This window comes from Monodon monoceros, unplaced genomic scaffold (assembly GCF_005190385.1).
Source record: "Monodon monoceros isolate NGI ecotype Baffin Bay Population unplaced genomic scaffold, NGI_Narwhal_1 Super_Scaffold_1, whole genome shotgun sequence".
Lineage (NCBI taxonomy): Eukaryota > Metazoa > Chordata > Mammalia > Artiodactyla > Monodontidae > Monodon > Monodon monoceros.
In genome coordinates, this window is record NW_021703765.1 from 86,362,564 (window position 1) to 86,384,830 (window position 22,267).

General features: G+C 51.4%; 1 protein-coding gene across 1 annotated transcript in view; it reads right to left on the reverse strand.

Moving 5' to 3' along the window:
- GALNT9 (polypeptide N-acetylgalactosaminyltransferase 9) overlaps positions 1-22,267 on the reverse strand; it is a 91,504-nt gene that overhangs the window by 18,730 nt on the left and 50,507 nt on the right. The window contains exon 6 of the mRNA XM_029226959.1: positions 17,517-17,634. Within this exon, the coding sequence (XP_029082792.1) occupies positions 17,517-17,634 (118 nt within the window). The remainder of the gene's footprint in view (positions 1-17,516; positions 17,635-22,267) is intronic.

A 22,267-nucleotide genomic window follows, 5' to 3' on the forward strand; every position in this document is an offset into this window, starting at 1 on the left:
GGAGGGGAGGGGGGAGGGGGGGGCAGGGGGGGGGGGAGGGGAGGGGAGAGAAGCAAAATGGAGGGGGGCAATCCGCCTGCGTGGGAGACCCCGTGGAAGAGAAGGAGCGCGTGCTGAGCAAAGGTTGGAGAAGCAAATGAGAGGTCCAGAACGGCCCACCTCCATTCATCCCTTCTAAGGGGCGTCTGTGCCAGAGCTGGGGAGGGGCTGGCGTTTCCGAGGCTTCTCCCATGTGGGTTCATCCGCGTGAGTCAATTCCTTGGTTCCGAACAAGCAGTGTAACAGGCAGAGTGGGGAAGCTGGAGGTGGGGTGTGGGAGCCCAGCCTGGCATCTCCTCGCTGTGCCACCCTGCAGCACTGAAAGGCATTTTCTATGGCAGGAGGCTCATGGCAGATGTCGGTGGGTCCCCAGGCCTGCAGCACCCAATTCTGGCTTCCCGTCGATGTGTCCCTGGCATTCACTGGGCATCTTCCTCCTGAGATCCATGTACCCTCATCACCTCTCTGGGAAGGGGCTCCACAGTCTGTGGGGAGTGTGTTTTCTCTTTGGACCAATGAGTAGGGGACTCATTGGCAGGGCCCAAGAGAGCCACAGGGGCTGAAGCTGACGTCTTTGCTGAGTGCTGTTCTGAGTTTAAAGCTGGCTTTGTCCAGGCTGTGTATTATGAGGAACATCTTCTTGAGTCTCTGGGCTTGTCGTCCTTGGGCTAGCCTGCGTTTGTAAACGGTGAGGACAACTTGGGGATAATTTAGTTCTTAACTCCTAGGTTTACATGTGATGAACACACACGTTTCCTTCTGGGTGCTGGGATCCACTGAACATGATAGAAGCTGGTTTTCACCTTGAAAATACTGAGGATGGGACTTTGCCTGTCAAGCTATGGCCAACGTCTACTCAGGTTGGCCTCTCTCTTCTTTACCTTTGTAATAATCCATGGATCTAAAACTGATCAAATTGTCCATCCACCCACCCATTCACTCACTGATAAACCCATTCATCCACCCATCTACTTGTCCATCCATCCATCCACCACCTATCCACCAACCACCATCTATCCATCCACTCATCTATCCATCCATCCGCCCATCCATCCATCTACCACCTATCCACCAACCACCAATCTACCCATCCACTCATCTATCCATCCATCCGCCCATCCATCCATCCACCACCTATCCACCAACCACCAATCTACCCATCCACTCATCTATCCATCCATCCTTCCATCCATCCACCCACCCATTCATCCGCATTAGTGCATACAATCAACATGACTCTAGGCAATGTGCAAAGCTGTATTAAGATCAGGAAATCAAATTGAGAGGCGAAGCAAGCTCAGTGTTCCTAGCCCAGGCCTCAAGGAAAAAGGTCGGATGCACCAGTGGTCTAGGCTGAGGCTGACAGGAACCCAGGCATCCTGCCTCACACCTGGCACATACCCAAGAGGTACCAACTTCCTTTTGGCCGTACAGAGTTTCCACCTTTAACAAAAAAACAGGGCTTTATATTCACCCTGAAGAAAACAATGTGCCTCATGTTTAGAGACTTCACATCGGAACCTAATTTTTAAAAAAGATTTACAATCTGCTCAATTGCCCCGCCCCCAGCCCAGGCCCAACTTCAGGAAATAATTCCTACAGGGCAGCCAAGGCTGATGCCTCCCTCTTGTCACACAGACTCCTCGCTCTGCGGGAATGATTCATCTCCAGGGACAGAATTTGACTGGATTTAGCTTTGGAAAGCAAGTCCCATCTCCCAGGGCTCAGTTGGGCTCGATTCATAAATTTTTGACAAGAACACATCTCTTCCCGCACTATCTGAGGTTATATATATATACACACACATATGCTACGAAAACTGCTGTTTCAGTGTTCTGTTCTTATGCCAGAAACTTTCAAGCTGAGCTTTCATTCCAGATTCCTCCCACTTGTTTCACTGAATGCTTTGAACTTCTCAAAAAAAAGAAAAGAAAAAACCAGTTTCCTTCCTTGTAAACAAGTGGTGCGCAAAGTGTGGTCCTTGGGGAACTCCCTGGCGGTCCAGTGGTTAGGACTTGGTGCTCTCACTTCCAGGGGTCCAGGTTCAATCCCTGGTTGGGGAAGGCGGCCAAAAAAAAAAAAAAAAAAAGTGTGGTCCTTGGACCAGAAGCATCAGCATCCCCCAACACTCCTTAGAAATGCAGATTCTCAGGCTGCACTCCGGCTGCATTCCTGCTGAATCCGAAACTCTGGGAATGTTTTAATAAAGCCTTGGGGGGGGGGGGTTCTGATGTTTGCTGCAATTTGAGAACAGCTGTGCTAAATGCTGAGGCTTCTCATCCCTCCCCCCAACCTTCTCATTAGTACTTTGAGCACTTGGCATAATCGTCTACTTCAGAAGCTCTGTCCCTTGAACACTACTTGAGGGTGGGACCACATCTTATTGAGTTTTCTGTCCTCAAACAGAAGTGAGGCTATACTTTTTAGGTCATGATTCCCATGGAACCAAGCCCACTGCAGCTGGATGAAATGACAAAGAAGACATCTAGCTAATATCATGGATGTGAAAATCTCCCCTATCTGCCCCAAACATATAGAAATGATAGACAAAATGATTTTACAAGTTAAAAATATATACTAGAAAACAAGATGAAATTCCGCTTAGCTCAGAGAGAGCAGAAATGCACTGATGTAAGTGAGGCTGAAGCTCTAAGGCAAATGCACCTAACCCTTACAAGGGGCGGGGGCTGAATGTGTAGCCAGGATCCTTGTGTGAAGCCTGGGGCTGAGACTAGGCGCCCTGATTACGAGTAGAAGGCGAAACCAGCTCTGACTGATCCCTGGGGTTCAGCCAGAAATAATCTACCAAGAGAGGAAGCAGACATGTACACAGCACCTGGAATCAGTCTGGTTCTCTGCATGAGAAATGAAACTGGAGATCTCAGGGTGAAAACTATCGCTAATCAACTATGGTTCAATAAAAAGAAAAAAAGGAAAAAAAAACCCTAAGCCACTAAATTCTGAGCCACGGATCTGGGGACAAGATAACCTGAAACTTCCTGCCAGGAAGGAGTGAGTGTGCTGTGAAGATACACACACAAGGAAGCCCGATTCCAGGAGAGCCGCCAACAGATCCAAAGATGGGTGGATTTAAACCCAAGGAAAGAGAGAGGAAGTGACTGAGAAGGTCTTAAGCAGACAATTAACACCTTTCAAAGAGATGAGGAGTGAGGGAAAAGCACTCATCAATACAGAACAGGAGGTTACGAATCACAACAGGTAGTTATAAAAAAGAACAAGCAGATATGAAAAATACCACCGGAAGATCTCATAAATATAAGATGCATTCATTAAAGTTGAGAGGCAAAGCTAAGTATGTGGCTTAAATAGTCATCTGGACCTGGCTGAAGGTAGAATTTGTTCACTGGAATATGGAGCTGAGGACATTACCCAGAACACATGGCAGGATGAGGAAGATGTGGTAAAGTGGATGAGATCTGAAGAGACCTGGAGGGTCGATGGCACAGCCTCACCAGGCATCCAACAGGATTTCCAGATCAGGTGAGGCCACATACTAAGAGCCCGAGCACTTTCTGGATGCGTAAAACAGAAGCCTCAGGTGGACGACGTACGCCAGGACTCAAGAAGAATACAAGGCAAAGGGTCATAGAACACGAGGGATTCAGGGCCCAGGACTATTCATACAAAAGAGGAAAAGCAAGAGAGCAGCCAGGAAGATTCTAAAATGACAATGAGGAAGCATTCAATTGCTAGGCATTAGCATATTTTATAAAGCAGGAGATAATGGCTAAAAGTAGAAAGTTCAAAATAGACACAAGCGTATCTAGAAGCACTTAGAATATGATAAAGGTCGCCTTTCTCATCAGTGGGAAAGGATGGAATGCTTAGCGGATGGTGTGAAAAGAGATAGTCCATCATTTAAAACAGTATAAAGAAATATCACAACCTTACTTATATAAATAACGTATTCCAAGTGGATTAAAGATTTTAATGTAAAAAAGGAACTATAAAAGTGTCAGAAGGAAATGTGGTCAAATAGTCTTTCAAATAGGCCTTTCTAAGAAGGACAGCAAATACACAAGCCATTTAATAAAAAAGTAGGTACTTACATTAAAAATTTCTCTCTATAAAAAGTCAACATCATAAAATTAAGAACAAGGAAAGCACTCGTGTCACACAGTAAAGAGTTAATATCCCTAATGTATGAAGTGCTCTTAAAATCTACTAGAAAATGAGGGACGTCATGAGAAAAAAATTAGCAAAGAAAGAAAAATATATGGTCAACAAATGTACAAAAATATTAACCTCGGGCTTCCCTGGTGGTGCAGTGGTTGAGAGTCCGCCTGCCGATGCAGGGGACGCGGGTTCGTGCCCCGGTCCGGGAAGATCCCACGTGCCGCGGAGCGGCTGGGCCCGTGAGCCATGGCCGCTGAGCCTGCGCGTCCGGAGCCTGTGCTCCGCAACGGGAGAGGCCACAGCAGTGAGAGGCCCGCGTACCGCAAAAAAAAAAAAATTAACCTCATTAGTAATTGAAGAAAAGCAAGTTAAACAACAAGACATTCCCTGTGTGTCTGTCATGTATGAAAAAAGGAAGATTATATTTAATCAGATCACATGTGTTATATGCCTGGGAAACTGCCTCCTCATGTACCATTTGAGAAAACACACACACACCACACACACACACACACACACCACATACACAGACACATACCACGTAATCAGACACACACACACCACACACAGACATGTAGACACACAGACACACATAACACACAGCACACACACCGCATACCACATACACATGACACACACACACACCACATACACAGACACACACCACACACAGACTTTTGTGGGGGGCAGGGTGGGGCATTTGGCAACTTGTATCAAAAGCCATAAAATTATGTGTTTCAGCTGATCTAGCAATTCCATTTCTAGAAGCTCATCCTGAGGAAATGTGAGACATGAAGGAAGATCCAGACATGAGAACACGACTTCAGGGCTGTGCCGTGTGGAGGGGCTGCCCCATTATAGACAGAGACCCACCATCGAGTAACTGTTGGGGTCATGGCTTTCAAGAAATGTACACATATATAAAACAGAAGCAAAAATGTGGCGCACATTATGTGCACATGGAGAGAATTTTAGACACGTGCAAGGCACCTCTGAGAGGATGTCCACCCTGGCGACGACAGAGACAGAATCCTGGGTGACTTAATTTTGTTCCTGTTAGCTGACCTTGTGTTTTTCTAATAAAAGTCACTCTTATAAAGGGAAGAAAAATAGTATTCCAGAAATCCCTGCACAAACAATGAGTGCTGTCACATGCTGGCCACGTTTCATTTAATCCCCAGCCGGCCCCAGGAGTTGTGTCCTATACGCCCCTTGGGGACAGAAGTGGGAACTGAGGCTCAGAAAGGAGGTGGCCCAGGTGGCTGACGGGCAGGGCCACCTCCAAAGGCAAGTCTCAAGGGGATATCTGATGACCCCATGTAGCCACAGGGGCTTTTCCACAGAACACTCAAGGGGATGAGACTTTCCCTCCCCCGCGTTGCATCTGCTTCCACTGTCTGGAGGCCTGGGTCATCTGTTTGGGGGAGCGGAGGCTGGCTGGGCAGGTGAGGGGTCCCCTTGTGGGCTACTGGGGAGAGGACGCGCGTCCTCACCTTATCAGGCAGACAGAGCCACTTGTGACTAGAACAAGCCCTTCCTGAAGCAGAACCAGATGGGACTTCACAGTCTACTCCCCACTGCCACCAAGAAAGGTCCAGGACCAGCCTGGGGGACACCCACAGCCCCTCTGGTGTGGCCCGTGGAGCAGCGTGGATTCCTCCACGAGTAACGAGGTCACTTCCCTGCTCTGGCAGGACAGGAGCCTGTGACGATCCACTCCTGGGGAATAGGGAAAACCTACCACCCGGCCCCAAGGTGTCTAGCGCTAAGACAGCCCCTCAGAGGGTCGGGAGTTGAAGGCCCAGTAATTGCCCTCCATGCTGAGAGGTTTGCCTGTAACACCCTGGGAAGGCAGCGAGTCGGAACGTTTTAAAATAGAGAAGCGAACGATTTCCAATCTCTGTGTGGCAGAACTTTGCCTAACCAGGCGCGTGCCTCTTGATTCTGTCTTGACCTTTATTAAACCTAACGGACGCGACGGATTCATTTCCCCCTAATTGGCTCGAGGACTTTCCTCATTACTGGATGAGCAGTTGGCATTTCGACAATCACAGAAATGTAAATTAGCCCTGAGACCACAGAATTACTCCTCTAATTGGACTGAATCTATCAGAAGGGCTGCGTGGCCATCTGTGTTAACGACGGATCAGATTCAGCGGTGGCTTCAAGGGCCATCTGGGCAGGAGCAGGGGTTCCAGGAAGGCGGGGGAGGAGCACGCGGGCCAGGGCCGCTCGTGGGCTCTGCCAGGAGGGCTAGGCTCCTGCCACAGGGCCTTTGCACTTGCTGTTCCCTCGCCGGAAACACTTCCCCATAGCCACACAGCTTGCTTCCTCTCCTTCATGTCTGCTCAGATGTAACATCTCTGTATTCCCTTCCCTGATTATCCCTTTTAAAATGACAACCTCCCCCATCCCAGACATTGCTACCCTGGGGATGAGGGGACGTGTGTACCCTGCTGAATCCCCAGCATCTAGGATGGTGGTCGGCACCCGGACACTCGTATTCATCAACAAGACACTGTTCAGCAAATGAACAGCTTGCTTCCCTTTGATACCCCCCCCACCGACCCAGCACTTAGCACAGCACAGAGGCCCCCTCTTTCCCAAATGATCCGTCTATCTCTTCTGTAAGTAAACCTAAACGTCGACAGGCAGTCGCATGCAGCAGTGAAGGAGACCCAGCCCTGGGCACAAGGACTCACTCACATCCCAACTGGTGACGGAGGGAGGCGACAGGTAGTAAAAAATAAGCAAACCGGTGAGACAGTGATGGATAGAGCCGCGTCGTGGGAGGAGACACAGCCAGGCTTTGGTGGGCTGTGGCTGGGCAGGGCCAAGACCAAGGGTCAGGAAGCAGCCAGGCTGGGCGGGGCTCCTGGGCTGAGGGGGATGGAGCTTGGTTTGGACAAGGGAGGCCGAAGGTCAGGGGCTGGTGCTGGTGGGCGAGAGGGTGGGCACCGGGACACATGGTCAGCAGGATGGTGAGAGGGTCCTGCACACCATGGGAGGGAGTTTGGGATTAATTCTCAGGGTGGGGAAGCCCTAATGAGGTTGAAATAGCCCTCTCTTAGCTTTTACGTAGAGTGGATGAGAAGGGAGAAGGGTGCAGGCCGGAGATGAGCTGAATTCCAGGTGGGATTGACGCCGACCTGGGTTTTTTAATCAGTAGACGTTGATAAGAGGCCAGGTGAGGAATTCAGGCGAGGCTTTATCAGGGCTGTGCAGAAGCACCAGGGAGTGAGAACTAGTAAGAGGTGGGCTTGCCAGCTCCCGGGGAAGGTGGGCTGGTCCCTTAAATGGGGAGCGGGTAGGGGTGGGTCCAGGGCTCAGACCGGAGGGGTGCCCTAGGCGGTCTGCCCACCCACTCAGTGATGCCATGTGCAGGGATCGTGGGCAGGACCCGGTTTTGCTCCCTGCCCCTCACAAATGGCAGCTGGTTTGTGGCCTTTTTGTACCTTATTGTTCAAAATTTGCCCCAACTGAGCATGCGTGCAGTTATTTTTAGTCCCTTATACTTTCTTCGTATTCTGTTGTCCAGCTGCAAGCACTCCAGTAAAGGGTCCCAGGTCCCAGCCTGTCTCAAAACCACACTTTTGGGACTTCCCTGGTGGTGCAGTAGTTAGGAATCCGCCTTCCAATGCAGGGGACACGGGTTTGATCCCTGGTCTGGGAAGATCCCACATGCCACGGAGCGACTAAGCCCTAAGTTGTGCGCCACAACTACTGAGCCTGTGCTCTAGAGCCCACGAACCACAACTACTGAGCCCGCATGCTGCAGCTACTGAAGCCCATGCGCCTAGAGCCCGTGCTCTGCAACAAGAGAGCAATGAGAAGCCCAGGCACCGCAACAAAGAGTAGCCCCCGCTCGCCGCAACTAGAGAAAGACTGCGCACAGCAACGAAGACCCAACGCAGCCAAAAATAAATGAATTTAATAAATAAAATTTTTAAAAAGAGTCAATATAACTTATAAAACAAAAAGTACCAACAAACAAAAGTCCAGGACCAGATGGCTTCACAGGTGAATTCTATTAAACACTCAAAGAGCTAACAGCTATTCTTCTGAAGCTGTTCCAAAAAATTGCAGAGGAAGGAAAACTCCCAAACTCATTCTACGAGGCCACCTGATATCACCCTGATACCAAAACCAGACAAAGATACCACAAAAAAGAAAACTACAGGCCAATATCACTGATGAACATAGACGCAAAAGTCCTCAACAAAATACTAGCAATTCGAATCCAACAACACATTAAAAGGATCATACACCATGATCAAGTGGGGTTTATCCCAGGGATGCAAGCATTCTTCAATATTCGCAAATCAATCAACGTGATACACCATATTAACAAACTGAAGGAGAAAAACCATATGATCATCTCAATAGATGCAGAAAAAGCTTTTGACAAATTGCAACACCCATTAATGATAAAAACTCTCCAGAAAGTGGGCATAGAGGGAAACTACCTCAACATAATAAAGTCCATATACGACAAACCCACAGCCAACATCATACTCAACAGTGAAAAGCAAAAAGCATTTCCTCTAAGATTAGGAACAAGACAAGGATGTCCACTCTTGCCACTTTTATTCAACATAGTTTTGGAAGTCCTAACCACGGCAATCAGAGAAGAAAAAGAAAAAAAAAGGAATCCAGCTTGGAAAAGAAGAAGTTAAACTGTCACTGTTTGTAGGTGACATGATACTATACGTAGAGAATCCTAAAGATGCTACCAGAGCTCATCAATGAATTTGGTAAAGTTGCAGGTTGCAAAATTAATACACAGAAATCTGTTGCATTCCTATACACTAACGACGAAAGATCAGAAAGAGAAATTCAAGAAACAATCCCATCTACCATCGCATTCACCCTCACGGTGGATTCGCCGTCCAGCCTCCTTCCTGGGCTTTGGGCCCGCGTTCCATTCACTCCCTGTCCCTCTTCGTGTCCTGTGAGATGGAGGCCTTCTACCCAGGCCCCCCTCCTCCAGGGACAGGTGGCTTTTCTGGGAGGACACTGCCCAGGGCTGCGAGGCACCCCCGATCAGAACAGAAACTAATCCGGTCGTTTCAAACAGGGGATGCAACACAGGACTGGTCACCGGTAGGTCGGGCGGTGGGGAGGGCGGGGCTCAGGCAGCCAGCGACAGGCAACAGCCGGGCTGTGAGGGGCACGGGGTGCACAGCGCCCAGGCCTCGCCCTGGAAGCTGCCGGAAGAACCTAGGGACTGTCAGGGCAGGAGCTGGAGCCCCAGGCATGGGGGAGGGATGCCCAGCCCGGCCCCGCCAGAGCCTCTCCAGGACCTGGACGTGCAGCCTGCAGGGGACCCTGAGGGCACAGCCCCGAGGCCGGGAACATGGAGGACAGCGTGGCCCACCCCGCCCCCCAGCGGTGGTGTGTGGAACTGCTCCAGTGCCGTGGGTCAGGGACGGCCACGGGGCCACATTGCTGTATGACGTTAAACAACTGTTCCACCGAGAACGACATTTAGGAGAGGTGGCTTGAAATGAATCTCGTCCCTGCTCTAAACGGGGGCGGGGCACACCTGCCCACTCTGACCCCACCACGGCCCGGGCCCGCTGCCTCGCTCCTCTGCGCTCTGCTGTGGCCCACGGGCTGCTGGGCTTGTAAGGAGACCCTGCCCTAAACTCAGGGACTGAGCCGGAGCCCCCGGCCCGGGGCACAGACAGTGGAGCTGCTGCCCTCGGGCCCATGGGCTTCCTGCCACTGGCTGTTAACAGTAGAGGGCAGCCTGCAAAGCACAGGGCAGGCATCACTGAGGCGTCCCGCCGGCCTTCCCCACCCCCAGGCCTCGGCAAGGACAGTCTGCTGCCCCTGGAAGGTGGGCCTGCCTTTACCCGACGCCAGAGGCGAGGTCCTGGGGCTCTGATCCCGGCCTCCGGGCTTGCCCGTGGAGGTCCCACCTCCCTTTCATGTCTCTGTCTGATTTTTTTCTTTCTTCTTTCTTGCTATTTATAATTTACTTTATCTTGCTGGGATTTTTCTGTTTCCTGGCAAGCTACCTTAAATCCAGTCAACAATAAAAGTTTATAAAAATAGAGTTGCCATATGATCCAGCAGTTCCACTCCTGGGCATATTTCCAGACCAAACTATAATGCAAAAAGATACATGCACCCCCATGTTCATAGCAGCATTATTCACAATAGCCAAGACACGGAAACAACCTAAATGTCCATCGACAGATGAATGGATAAAGAAGATGTGGTGCATACATACAGTGGAATACAACTCAGCCATAAAAAAGAATAGAATAATGCCATTTGCAGTAACATGGATGCAACTAGAGATTAGCATACTAAGTGAAGTAAGTCAGACAAAGACAAATACCGTATGATATCAATTACATGTGGAGTCTAAAACATGACACAAATGAACCCATCTATGAAAGAGAATGGACTTGTGGTTGCCAAGGGGGAAAGGGGTGGGGGAGGGATGGAGTGGGAGTTTGGGTCTAGTAGATGTAACCTATTATATATAGAATGGATAAACAACATGTCCTACTGTGTAGCACAGGGAACTATATTCAATATCCTGGGATAAACCACAATGGAAAAGAATAGAAAAAAGAATGTATATATATCTATAACTGAAAAAAATAAAAGTTCAAAAAAATATATACGCACATCTGTACACTTAATGTACATAAGTATGTGTGATTCTGTATATGCATATCTATATCATCTGTATGGATTCTACATGCCTGTCTATCCAGATCTACAGCAATATCTATATCTATGCCTCTGTAGCTACATCCATACCCATTTCCACACCTAATCCATATCTACACCTACACCTGCATCACCCCAGTCCGCAAACGTCCCCTGATGTCCCACAGGCAACGCCAACCCCAGACCCCTCCCCGACAGCTAGGGGGACCCTGCCTAGCTCAGAGCCCAGAGCCCCCTTTACAAAGTGGAGACCCAGACCAGGGGTGTTGGGGACCCACCTGTGGTCAAAGCACTAGGGCCAGACGGAGCCTGCTGCCGGGCCTCCTTTTGCTGGACGCCCCTTCTTCAACACCTCGGAGGGTTTCTGCCTTCCAATCCCTTGTCACTGTGACCACCGGCTAGAACTCTCCCAGGGGAGCATCAACCTGGCCCTTTGTCGCTGTCTAATGGCCAAACCCGCAGTCACTGTGCGTTCATAGAGCTCAGGGCTCCCAGCTACAGCTGGGTGCAAGGGAGCTTCCACACCTGGACCCTTCCCTGCCTCACCAGCTGGGACCGGGGGCTTTCCCCAGCTCTGCCCTCTGCCTGCGCCCGTCAGCACCCCGTGAGCCCCATGCGGCCTCGGCTGTCCCCTATGTGCACTGGGCACCTACCCCACTTCTGGACGCCCCCTCATTGCGGGCCGCGCACTGTACGTGGTGGGCGTGGGCACTGCTCATGTTACGTTCGGGTCACCCCCTGCCCCGTCCCCTCTGACTCCCCGACCCCTGCGCAGGGTGCCCTCTCTTCCCAGTGAGGTGTCTCGTGCCCCCAGTTAGTTACCACGGCAACAGGCTCCTGCCTCTCCTTCAGGAGACGCTCCTTCGTGGAGGCTCACCTCCTTCCCCGTTCCCCATGCTGCAAAATCCTCCAGGAGGATATTCCCACCCAGGTGCCACCAGGGATGGAGACTGGCCCGTCTCTCCATCGCCCTCTCCCAGGCGCCTACGTGGTGACACCCAGGGCACTGCCTCCCCCACTCCCCATACCAAGTTCTCTTTCGGACAGATCGGGGTCTCAGATGGACCCCGACCCTAACCTTACCCCGTACACAGCCTGCTTCCTGGATGCCGGTGGTGGCGTTCAGCCTCACTTCTCTCTCTCCCCGGCATGCGGGATGTGGCTGTTGCCCTCGTCCGGCCTCCCCGACACCTGGCGTCTTCTCACCTCGACCACACCCACTGTTTCTCCCTCCCTGGTCGGTTCCCCCAGGCTGGCTTCTGCCTGACCCTGCACTGCCCCCGACTTGAGCCACTGCGAGCCCCTGGGGGTCCCCGCCCTCATGGCCCACAACCCCTGGCCGGGCCCACCTGGCTGGGTTGGCAAGGCCCGGTCGCCCTTCCAGGCAGGTCCCTTCCTGCCCTCAGGCTCCCAGCTGGGTTTGGTTTGGAAGGAGACAGGGCGCAAGAGGTCTGTCGGGGCGCTTCTCCCCTGCCCCTCCCTGTGTGGGCGCCTTACGTCTCCAGTGGCGGTTCATCCCCCCCAGGGCGGTCCTGCCACCCAGGCGCATGTCCACTGAGCCCCCTGCTACCCACACCCAGGCCAGGGGTCAGGGGCAGCCCCCAGGGGCTCAGCAGCTTCCTTGGGACTCTGACTGTGGTTCCCGAGCTGACATCCTCTAACACTGGGAAGGATTAGAAAACAGTGTAGAGGTGCAGGAATCAATCAAACACGGAGAGCTGGTACTTTCTGCCAGGTTCAGGAATCATTGGAAAGGATTTGTCTTTAATGACGAAAACAGTTGAGAAAAGTCAGCATACTGAAGGCTCTGCCGGCTAACCCTCTGATTCCATTTTAACATGTATAACTGAGGACTGATTCTCAATTTGTGATTTAAAATTGGACCTTGTCAGAGAATTTTAAACATTTGCAAACAATACCGAAGTGCTTCAGAGAAGTTGAGATGTGGTGTAAGTTTAATATACTAGACACTCTAGAGTTTTTTAAGCGCTTAGGGGAATTTCTGCAATGATATCAGGCGTTCAATGTGCTTAAAGAGAAAAGAAAATATGCCACATTTGTAAGTGTCATTTTAAAAGTTCAAGGGAATTTAATTAACTAAAGGCAGAAATGGAACTGATCGTTGTTTAATAGCATCTAATCTGTTAAACTGAGTTAATCAAGCATTAATCAAAGAAAAGGGGAAGCTGAGTGTTCTTACTTTATTTATAACTACAATAATATGGTCTCTAGGTTTAACTGAAAAGCTTAAAGCAAACAGGTTTGGAAAGGTGTAACTTCAATAAACTGTATATAAATTTTTAAAAACTAGCCTTAAATAATCTTTTCTGTGACCTAAGTCCCTACAGACAAACAAAAACCTTAAATGAAACCCCAGAAAAAACCCACAAAATCCACAAGGACCCCAAACCAATCAGAGTTCAGCCCCACATCAGCCGAGCTTGGCCACAGGAGACCCCGAGGCCTGGCCCCTGGCCGCTGCCCTTCCGTCCATCCGTGGGTATTTACAGAGTGCTCAGTAATGCTCCAGGCCCTGTGCAGAGCAAGCCTGGCTGGCTTACGGTCAGCAGAGTGGCGGCTGGGCGGAGGCTGGTTCTCAAAGTGGGTTCCCTGGACCAAGAGAGTCAGTGGCCCTTGGGAATTTGTTGGAAATTAAGATTCCTGGCTGGGCTTCCCTGGTGGCGCAGTGGTTAAGAATCCACCTGCCAGTGCAGGGGACACAGGTTCGAGCCTTGGCCTGGGAAGATCCCACATGACGCAGAGCAACTAAGCCCGTGCGCCACAACTACCGAGCCCGCGTACCACAACTACTGAAGCCCGTGCACCTACAGCCTGTGCTCCGCAACAAGAGAAGCCACCGCAATGAGAGGCCCGCGCACCGCAACGAAGAGGGGCCTCCACTGGCTGCAACTAGAGAAAGCCCGCGCACAGCAACGAACATCCATCGCAGCCAAAAATAAATAAATAAATGAATTTTTAAAAAAAGATTCCCGGGCTCCACCCTGCCATACTGAATCCACATCTCTGGGTTGGGGCCCAGTGATCTATTTTAAGGAGCCTCTAAGGGATTCTGGTGCAGCTGGAGTCTGAGAACCAGGCCCAGAGACCAGCCTCACCCTTCTGGTAGGTCTCCTGGCCCCTCCTGCTCTGCCTGTGAACGTGCTCTGCTCAGCGCTCTGAGTGGTGGAGCGGCTGTCACAGCATCCTGGGGCCTCAGTGAGACAGGCTGGGACCTGGAACCTGGGCCCCTTTGCTGCAGTGCTTGTACCTGGACACACCTCTCCTCCAGCAATGAATACAAAGAAACTATACGGGACTAAAAATAAATGCAAGCACGTGCAGCTGCTGCAAATTCTGGACAAAAGATACAACAAGACCAAATAAAACCCAACTGCCCCTTCTGAAGAGCCGGGAGCAAAAACAAGCAGGGCACCGAGCAGGCCCCCTGCACTCAGCACCACCTAAGCGCTGGGCAGACCACCTGAGCCACGCCTCCAGCTCGACCCCTGGACACACCCCTACCCTCACCCTGTGTAAGGGACCAGCCCCCCCTCAGGGAGCAGGCAAGCAAGGGAAGCTGTTGTTTGTTCTCCGACACCCCCCCCCCGACCAGCTGCAGCAGGGGCCCCAGGAAAGCCTTGCCTGAATTTCCTGTCTGGCCTCAGGCCAATTTCTATCGATTGGGGAAGGCCAAGAACCCTGGTCGGTATCATCAGGACTCAGCATCCTGGCTAACTGTGATTCTTGTCCCATATAATGTCCTAAAAATTGGGAAGTCACTGCACACGCTGGCTTCCTCTTGTTTTACATCCAGAAACAGCTCTGAACCTCAGGCTTGGTTGCTGGTGGGTGGGAGCTCGTGGCCCACCTGCTGCTGCAGGACTTGCTCAGTTCACTGGCCGTCCCCAAACCCTGAGTCTTGGCCTCTCTGAAGAGGGGCCGGAGGCCACGGCAGTGAGGTCAGAGGTGACAGCGTGGGGGTCACATCCCTGGCCTCCGGCTCTAGCTTCCCAACTGCTGGCAGCCTCGCTCCCACACAGCCAGAGCCCCGTGGGCCACTGTCACTTCCAGGCCGTTGGAGCTGCCCTGCTTCACAGTTTGGACCCATGACCAAGCTCAGTCAGCTTCCCCTGGAGAGAGGGCATCACCAACTGGGGCACCAACAGCTGCCTAAGTTACTCTGCCCCTGGATGGGACGCTCTTGGTGCTGGCAATGCTGATAATTAAGAATAATCAGGGACTTCCCTGGTGGCGCAGTGGTTAAGAATCCACCTGCCAATGCAGGGGACACGGGTTCGACCCCTAGTCCGGGAAGAGCTCACATGCCGCAGAGCAACTAAGCCCGTGCGCCACAACTGCTGAAGCCCGCGCACCTAGATCCCGTGCTCCACAACAAAGAGAAGCCACCGCAATGAGAAGCCTGCGCACCACAATGAAGAGTAGCCCCCGCTCACTGCAACTAGAGAAAGTCCGTGTGCAGCAATGAAGACCCAATGCAGCCAAAATATTAATTAATTAATTAATTAAAAATAGGTCTGGGCTTCCCTGGTGGCGCAGTGGTTGAGAGTCCGCCTGCCGATGCAGGGGACACGGGTTCATGCCCCGGTCTGGGAAGATCCCACATGCCACGGAGCGGCTGGGCCCGTGAGCCATGGCCGCTGAGCCTGCGCTCCGGAGCCTGTGCTCCACAATGGGAGAGGCCACAACAGTGAGAGGCCCGCGTACCGCAAAAAAAAAAAAAAAAAAATCTAAAAAAAAGAGAGAGAAAACTTAAAACAGTGTTTCTTTAAAAAAATAAATAAATAAAGGAGTAATCAGGTTAAAACAAGGTCATTCAGGTGGGCCCTAATCCAGTGTGACTGGTGTCCTTTTAACGGGGAGCACACACAGAGGGAAGGGACGTAAAGACACAGGGAGAAGACGGCCATGTGATTGGAGGGTCGCATCTACAAGCACCAGGGTTCACAGCAAATACCGGGAGCTGGGAGAGGCAGGAAGCACCCTCCCTGGGAGCCCCCAGGGGGCGCAGCCCCGGAGACTTCAGACTCCAGCCTCAGTGCAGTAAGAGGAGGGGGCCGTGGCTTTAGGCCTCCCGGGTGACGGTACTCTGTCAAGGCTAACAGATCCAGTGTCAAAAACTCTTTGATTTGGGGGCTCTGGTGTCGCCACTGGGCAGACAGCTAACCAGCTGGTTAGTTAGGCTTGAGCTAGTGTGGATCTGTGCTCCGGCCCCTGGTACCAATGGCTAAGTTGCTTCCCCATCCTGGGCCTCTGAGCATTCTGTGTGGAGCGGGGTCACAGCACCTCAGAAGGAGCACTTGTGCGTGAAGGGCAAGGAATTGGTGACCTGGTGACCTGGTTGTAACCCACGACCTGGTGCTGAGGGCTCAAACCCGAACTCTCCTGGAAGCAGGGTCCTTTGGCACCCCAGGTCCACAGTCCTTGAAAGCCCTGCCCATCCCTCTCTGGATGGGCTGTGTCACGTCACGTTAATCATGCTGTGACCATTCTGCTCAGCCATGAACAGAGCCCAGGATACTAGCCTTTGACTGGGCTCCGAACCCAACCTGGTTTTATCCTAAGAATACACTGAACCAAGGAGGTGAAATGCCTGCACACTGAAAACTACAAGACATTGATGAAAGAAGTTGAAGAAGACACAAATAAATGGAAAAGTATCCATGCTCATGGATTGGAAAAATGTTGTTAAAATGACCGTACTACCCAAAGCAATCTACAGATTGAGTACATCCCTATCAAAATGCCAATGACATTTTTCCTCAGAAATAGACCAACCAATCCTATAATTTGTATGGAACCACAAAGACCCCAGAGCAATCTTGAGAAAGAAGAACAAAGCTGGAGGCATCACACTCCCTGATTTCAAACTACCTTGCAAAGCTACAAGAATCAAAACATATGGCATTGGCATAAAAACATTCCATAGATCAATGGAACAGAATACAGAACCCAGAAATAAACCCATGCACACATTGTCAATTAATTTATAACAAAGGAGCCAAGAATATACAACGAGGAAAAGATAGTCTCCTCAATAAATGGTGCTGGGAAAACCGGACAGCTCCATGCAAAAGAGTAAAACTGGACCACTATCTTACACCATACAGAAAAATTAACTCAAAATGGACTAAAGCTTTGAGCATAAGACCTGGAATCATAAAATTCCTAGAAGAAAACGTCCTCTCTGGAGCCTTCTCTACAAGCTGCCCCCCCAGGAGCAGCCTTGGGGAATTCAGATGCTTACAACCCCCATCTGCACCCTGCTTTACACACATCCACCAAGACAAGCCCACGAAACAGGGTGGTTCTCCTCGTTGCCATCGCGCAAACTCCCCAAACCGAGGACCAGCTTTTACAATTTCCACCCCCGCCAACAGCCCCCACTTTAGTGTAATGCAACAGAACGCGTGGCTTGAGAAATAAAGTCACATCCAAAACACAGTCTCTTGTTACCATATTCATAATGTTTCCCAGTCCCGTTGCCATTGAGGTTTCTTACATTGACCTAAGTTTTGGGGCCTTACATCCCCCTTACTGGTAACACGCAGCTCACGGACCAGCCAGGCCAACAGGTCTGCTTGGCAGACGGTCCCCTCATGAGACCTCGGTGGCCAGGCAGTGACACTTACCCTCATGCCCAGCTCGATGTTCTCCCCACCGTACACCTCCATGCCCGGGTCCAGCAGGCCGATGTCCCCGAAGTACTCCCGGTCCACCACGAAGGAGCAGCCGATCATGGCCGGGGTTCTGGAGGGAAGCAGGCAGTGCATGAGCTGGTTGCTGGTGTGTGGCCCCGGATCTCCACAGCCTGGGTGGGCTCACCATCCTCTTTCCAAGCCCTCACACCTCATCCCTGCACTCCTGGTCTCCGCTTGGTCACTGTGCCCAGGGCTTGGGACACAGGCAGGGCTGCCTAGGACTTGTCTTTGCGTCCCTCAGAGATGACAAAAACCAGTATTCAATTCAGGCAACTTAGTGTAAATTTTAAAAAATCTGTTTACCCAATGAGTTGTTTAGTTGCCCTGATCATCAGTCACTTGCCTACCTCCTTTGTTACTTTATCTGTGTATCAGTAGTCAGGGCTGTAATGGGCAGTTGCACAGGCTATGCACTGCTCAACTCTATGGAAGCCCTTCAATATCAGACTCTCTCTGAATGACGCACCTTGAAGTTGTACAGTACACAACCTGTGCAGCTGTCTGCAAAAGACTGCCAGCTGTACTATTATTCCTGTAATAACTCTATTTACAGCTACATATTTTTAAAATGTCAGTAAATCTTGCCTTGTCCCAAGCAATTGTATCTGTAAAATCATGTGTCAATGTGCCGGTTATAGTTTTTTCTAAAATGCATTAACAATCTATCAGTGTCGAGACCTCCACTGGGCTCATGGAGCAGCGGTGGTCAAAGCAGGACAGGGTGAGACAGAGTGGCAGAGAAAAGTGGACGGTGTCACTGTGAATAGAACTGCACATTTGCTGACTCATTCATTCATTCATGATACATTCACATCATGAATGCAGGATATACTGAGTGCCTGTTAGTCGGAGGGGATAAAAAAGAGAAAGGAAAGAGAATGGAAAAATATCTTGCTAGCAAGAAGTAGAAACAGTCTCTGTTTTGTAAGAAAGCAGGACCTTCCAAGCTTTTGAAGGACATGTTTCCCTCAAAACAAAGACACCTCCCTTGTAGGCTGAGGGCTTAGTTTCTTCTGAGCTCTGAGAGGACTAATAAAGGCTCCCCGCTGGGGCTTCCCTGGTGGCACAGTGGTTAAGAATCTGCCTGCCAATGCAGGGAACAGGGCTCGATCCCTGCTCCGGGAAGATCCCACATGCTGCGGAGCAACTAAGCCTGCGCACCACAACTACCGAGCCTGCGCTCTAGAGCCCGCGAGCCACAACTACTGAAGTCCGCGTGCCTACAGCCTGTGCTCTGCAACAAGAGAAGCCACCGCAGTGAGAAGCCCGCGCACCGCAAAGAAGATCCAACGCAGCCAAAAATAAACAAATAGAACAAATAAATTAAAAAACAAAAACAAAAAGGCTCCCCACTGTCCCCGAAGGCCCCTGTGGTCCTGGCAAGGCTGAAGGCTAAGGCTGTTTCCTGCTCCGTTCCCCCCGCTGTGCTCTCCCGCTGCTCCCACAGGTATGAAGTCACTCATGAAAACGCCATGATAAATTGTTCTCAATCACAATTTAAAAGAAGCATTTCTTTTAAATGTGACTAGGACATCAGAAGCAAATGCCCATGAGTTGTCCAAGAATAACAGAGGCACTAAAAGGCGATTATCCTTTTATTTGTAAAAAGATCCAATTTGTTCAGTCATGACATTTGAGCCACAAATCTAACAGCAACGAAATTTTAATGTCATCTGTGATGTGTAATAGCAAGCGTTTGACTGGTTAAGTTATAGTTCACCAACCAAGAGAGATATTTCTCTCATTTTCTTAACGACACAAAAATCTCAGGCGATCTCTGGTGAATTTAACTAGCAAATGCCTGCCAACTCTGATGTAGCTAGTAATAATTTTTTTATTACTGCTCAGAGTTCCAAAATAAACTTAAACTCAAAAGGCAATGGAAGCAGAATCAGCTGGCACGGAATTTATTTGCATGAGAAATTCTTGCTGTGTTTACAGAAAACAGCCAGGGCCGAGGGGTTCTCAGGTTCGGCCGGGCAGGGGGAGACTTGTCGTCCTGGGGGCATCCTTATATCGGGGCTGATGTGCACATGCCGGGATATAGCAAGCAGCATCTCTGCAAAGGGTCCTCACCCGGGCTCCTGCCTTGTAAAGGCAACAGACATGCGGAGACACACAGATGCATGGATGCACACAACACACACGCATGCATGCACAAATACACACATGCATCAGACGGGTACACAGACACATGTAGACACACACGCAACACACCCCCTACAAGGCCAGACACACACCCAACAAACAGATGTACAGATATACAGACACATGAAATACACGTACATGGTCCCACAAATGTACCCACAGATAGATACACATACACACAGACCTACACGTACACACCCAGATGCACACAGATAACACCCAGAGAAACACACATGTGCACCCCCCGCACACATAAACACAGACCCACACCTGCAGTGAACACACACACAGATACACATACAACACATGCACACACAGAGACACACTCAGACACCCACGCATAGACAATACACATCCTCGAGTCCATGGAATTCTGGAGTTCTGTATAAATGGGAGCGCATAGAATTAAGGTCACAAATGGGTCCTTCAGCCTTCAGGAGAGTGACAAGGGACAAGAGAGTCATCTGCTCTCGGCGTCTTGAGGAAGAACACGTGCTCGCAGGCAGGGCGTGGCCAGGCAATCGGCACAAGCACAGGGAAGGCGTGTGCAGAATCTTGCAGACTCGCTGCCGAACTGGGTGCAGGGGTCACATGCACTGGTGGCGAGTTTGTGGAGAAACTGGGGTGGGTTGGCTCAACTGTCTTGGAAAAATCCAAAGCTATGAATAGAGAGCCAACAATACCTGTGCAGTGATGCAACAACGACCCAGCTCGGTGCGCACCGGCTGTGTGACCTTGGGCAAGTCGCTCAGCTTCTCTGTGCTCGGCTTCCCCGCCCAAAACGTGAGAGGCAGGACGGTGCCTCCTCCACAGGCTACGGTGCAGATGAAAACTGCACAGAGGAGTGTCTGGAGCCTGGGAACCGTTTGCTGTTATTATTTTATCCCCTGATTCCACAGCTGGCATTTATCCTAGGAGACTAATCCAAAAGCTATTCGCACAAAGCTGTGCACTGCAGCGTGAGTTATAGCGGCCAAAGGGAAATCAACTTAGAGTCCATCAGTGTAGACGGTCGAATGAATTTCGAGCCATCCCTTTTATGGACTGTTACTTACCCAGCAGGCGAGGTGCTTACCAAGACCCCCAGCACCATGGGAAGTGACGGCTCAGGAGAGGGTAAGTGACAAGTCAGCAGGAAAATGTCACTATCCTACCACCGTGACCGGAGAAGCAATTATGTGTGAGTGTGTGTGTGCACGCGCGTCTATGTGTGGTCTTGCGCGTATGTGTGTGTGTGCGTGTGTGTCTGGGTGGGCGGGTCTATGTGTGGTTTTGTGTGTGTGAGTGTGTACATGTGTCTGTGTGCTTGCATTTGTACCTGTGTGTGCACCTCTATGCACGTGTGTGCATCTGTGTGTGATTTTGCACATGTGAGTGTGCGTGTGTTACTTGGGGCCTCGTTCCACGCTCCCCTGCTTGGTGGGGGGACTGGGTGCTGGGAGGGGGCCCCTCTGCCACCCCCCGAGCGTCTGCCTTTCCTCCGGGCTCCTCTGGCCCCACTGGTAGCCAACTTACACCCGCGATCCCTCCGCGTCCACCAGACACACTGGCCCGGATCTGGACTCCCCTCGGGGGACGGGGTTCAAACCCTCGCAAGAGCTCCACGTCCCCTGGAAGACGCGAGCCGCGTGAGCCAAGGGACTGCACTGCCCTCCCCGAGGCGGGGGTCCATACAACGCAGCCAAGATGCTCCACACCTGCACCCTGCTAGCAGCTCGGAGCCACGCGGAGACGGGGACAAACACGCCACTGGTCACGGGTCCCGTTTTGACCTCCTTCAGACCCGGGAAATAGCTCCATTTCAGTGACATGGTTTGCGCCTGCGGCCAGCCGCCCCCAGCACGCAGGACCCCTGGGCCCACACCAGGCCTGCGGGCCCCTCACTCCCCTTTCCACGTGCAGGGGGAGCCGTCTTTCTCCTTCTGTCAAGGCTGAGATACTTCCCTCCAGCAATCCAAGCCTTCTTCTCACTCCTTTTTCTTCTTTGAGCTTCAAGGATAATGAACGGTAGGGAAATTTCCTAAAGGAAATCTTCACACGCCAGCCTCTCCCGGGCTAATTTCCCACCCGGGCTCCAGGGCAGGCGTGCGAGCTGCGTCCTTCAGGAGAAGGGCAGCGGCTCCGCGCCCAGGTCCGAGGGAAACGAGAAATCCCAGAGCGGTTTTCAGGAGAGACCCTTCCAGGCCCGCACTGTCCCCGGGGATGCAGTTTCCCAGCCTGGGGTCCGGGGGTCGGGGTGTGCAGGGTGAGGGGCTCCATCAGAGGGTGGCCAGGAGCCTTTTCTGCAGGCACTGGGGTGCCAGGGCTTTTCCCGCGGGGTCTGCTGTCACGGGGAGGTTGTGTGAAGACCCTTCCCTGAGAAGGGGGAGAGGAGGGCCATCCTCTGGATAACAACCTTGGAAGCAAAGGACCTCGCGGCTGCCCCTGTGGTCCTGTTTCTCCTGAACCCCCAGCTCGAGGCCCGAGTGGAGCAGGCTGCTGGGAGCGCTGGGGACTGTGGCGCTGCCCCTCCCCGGGGACCAGTGGCAGCTCAG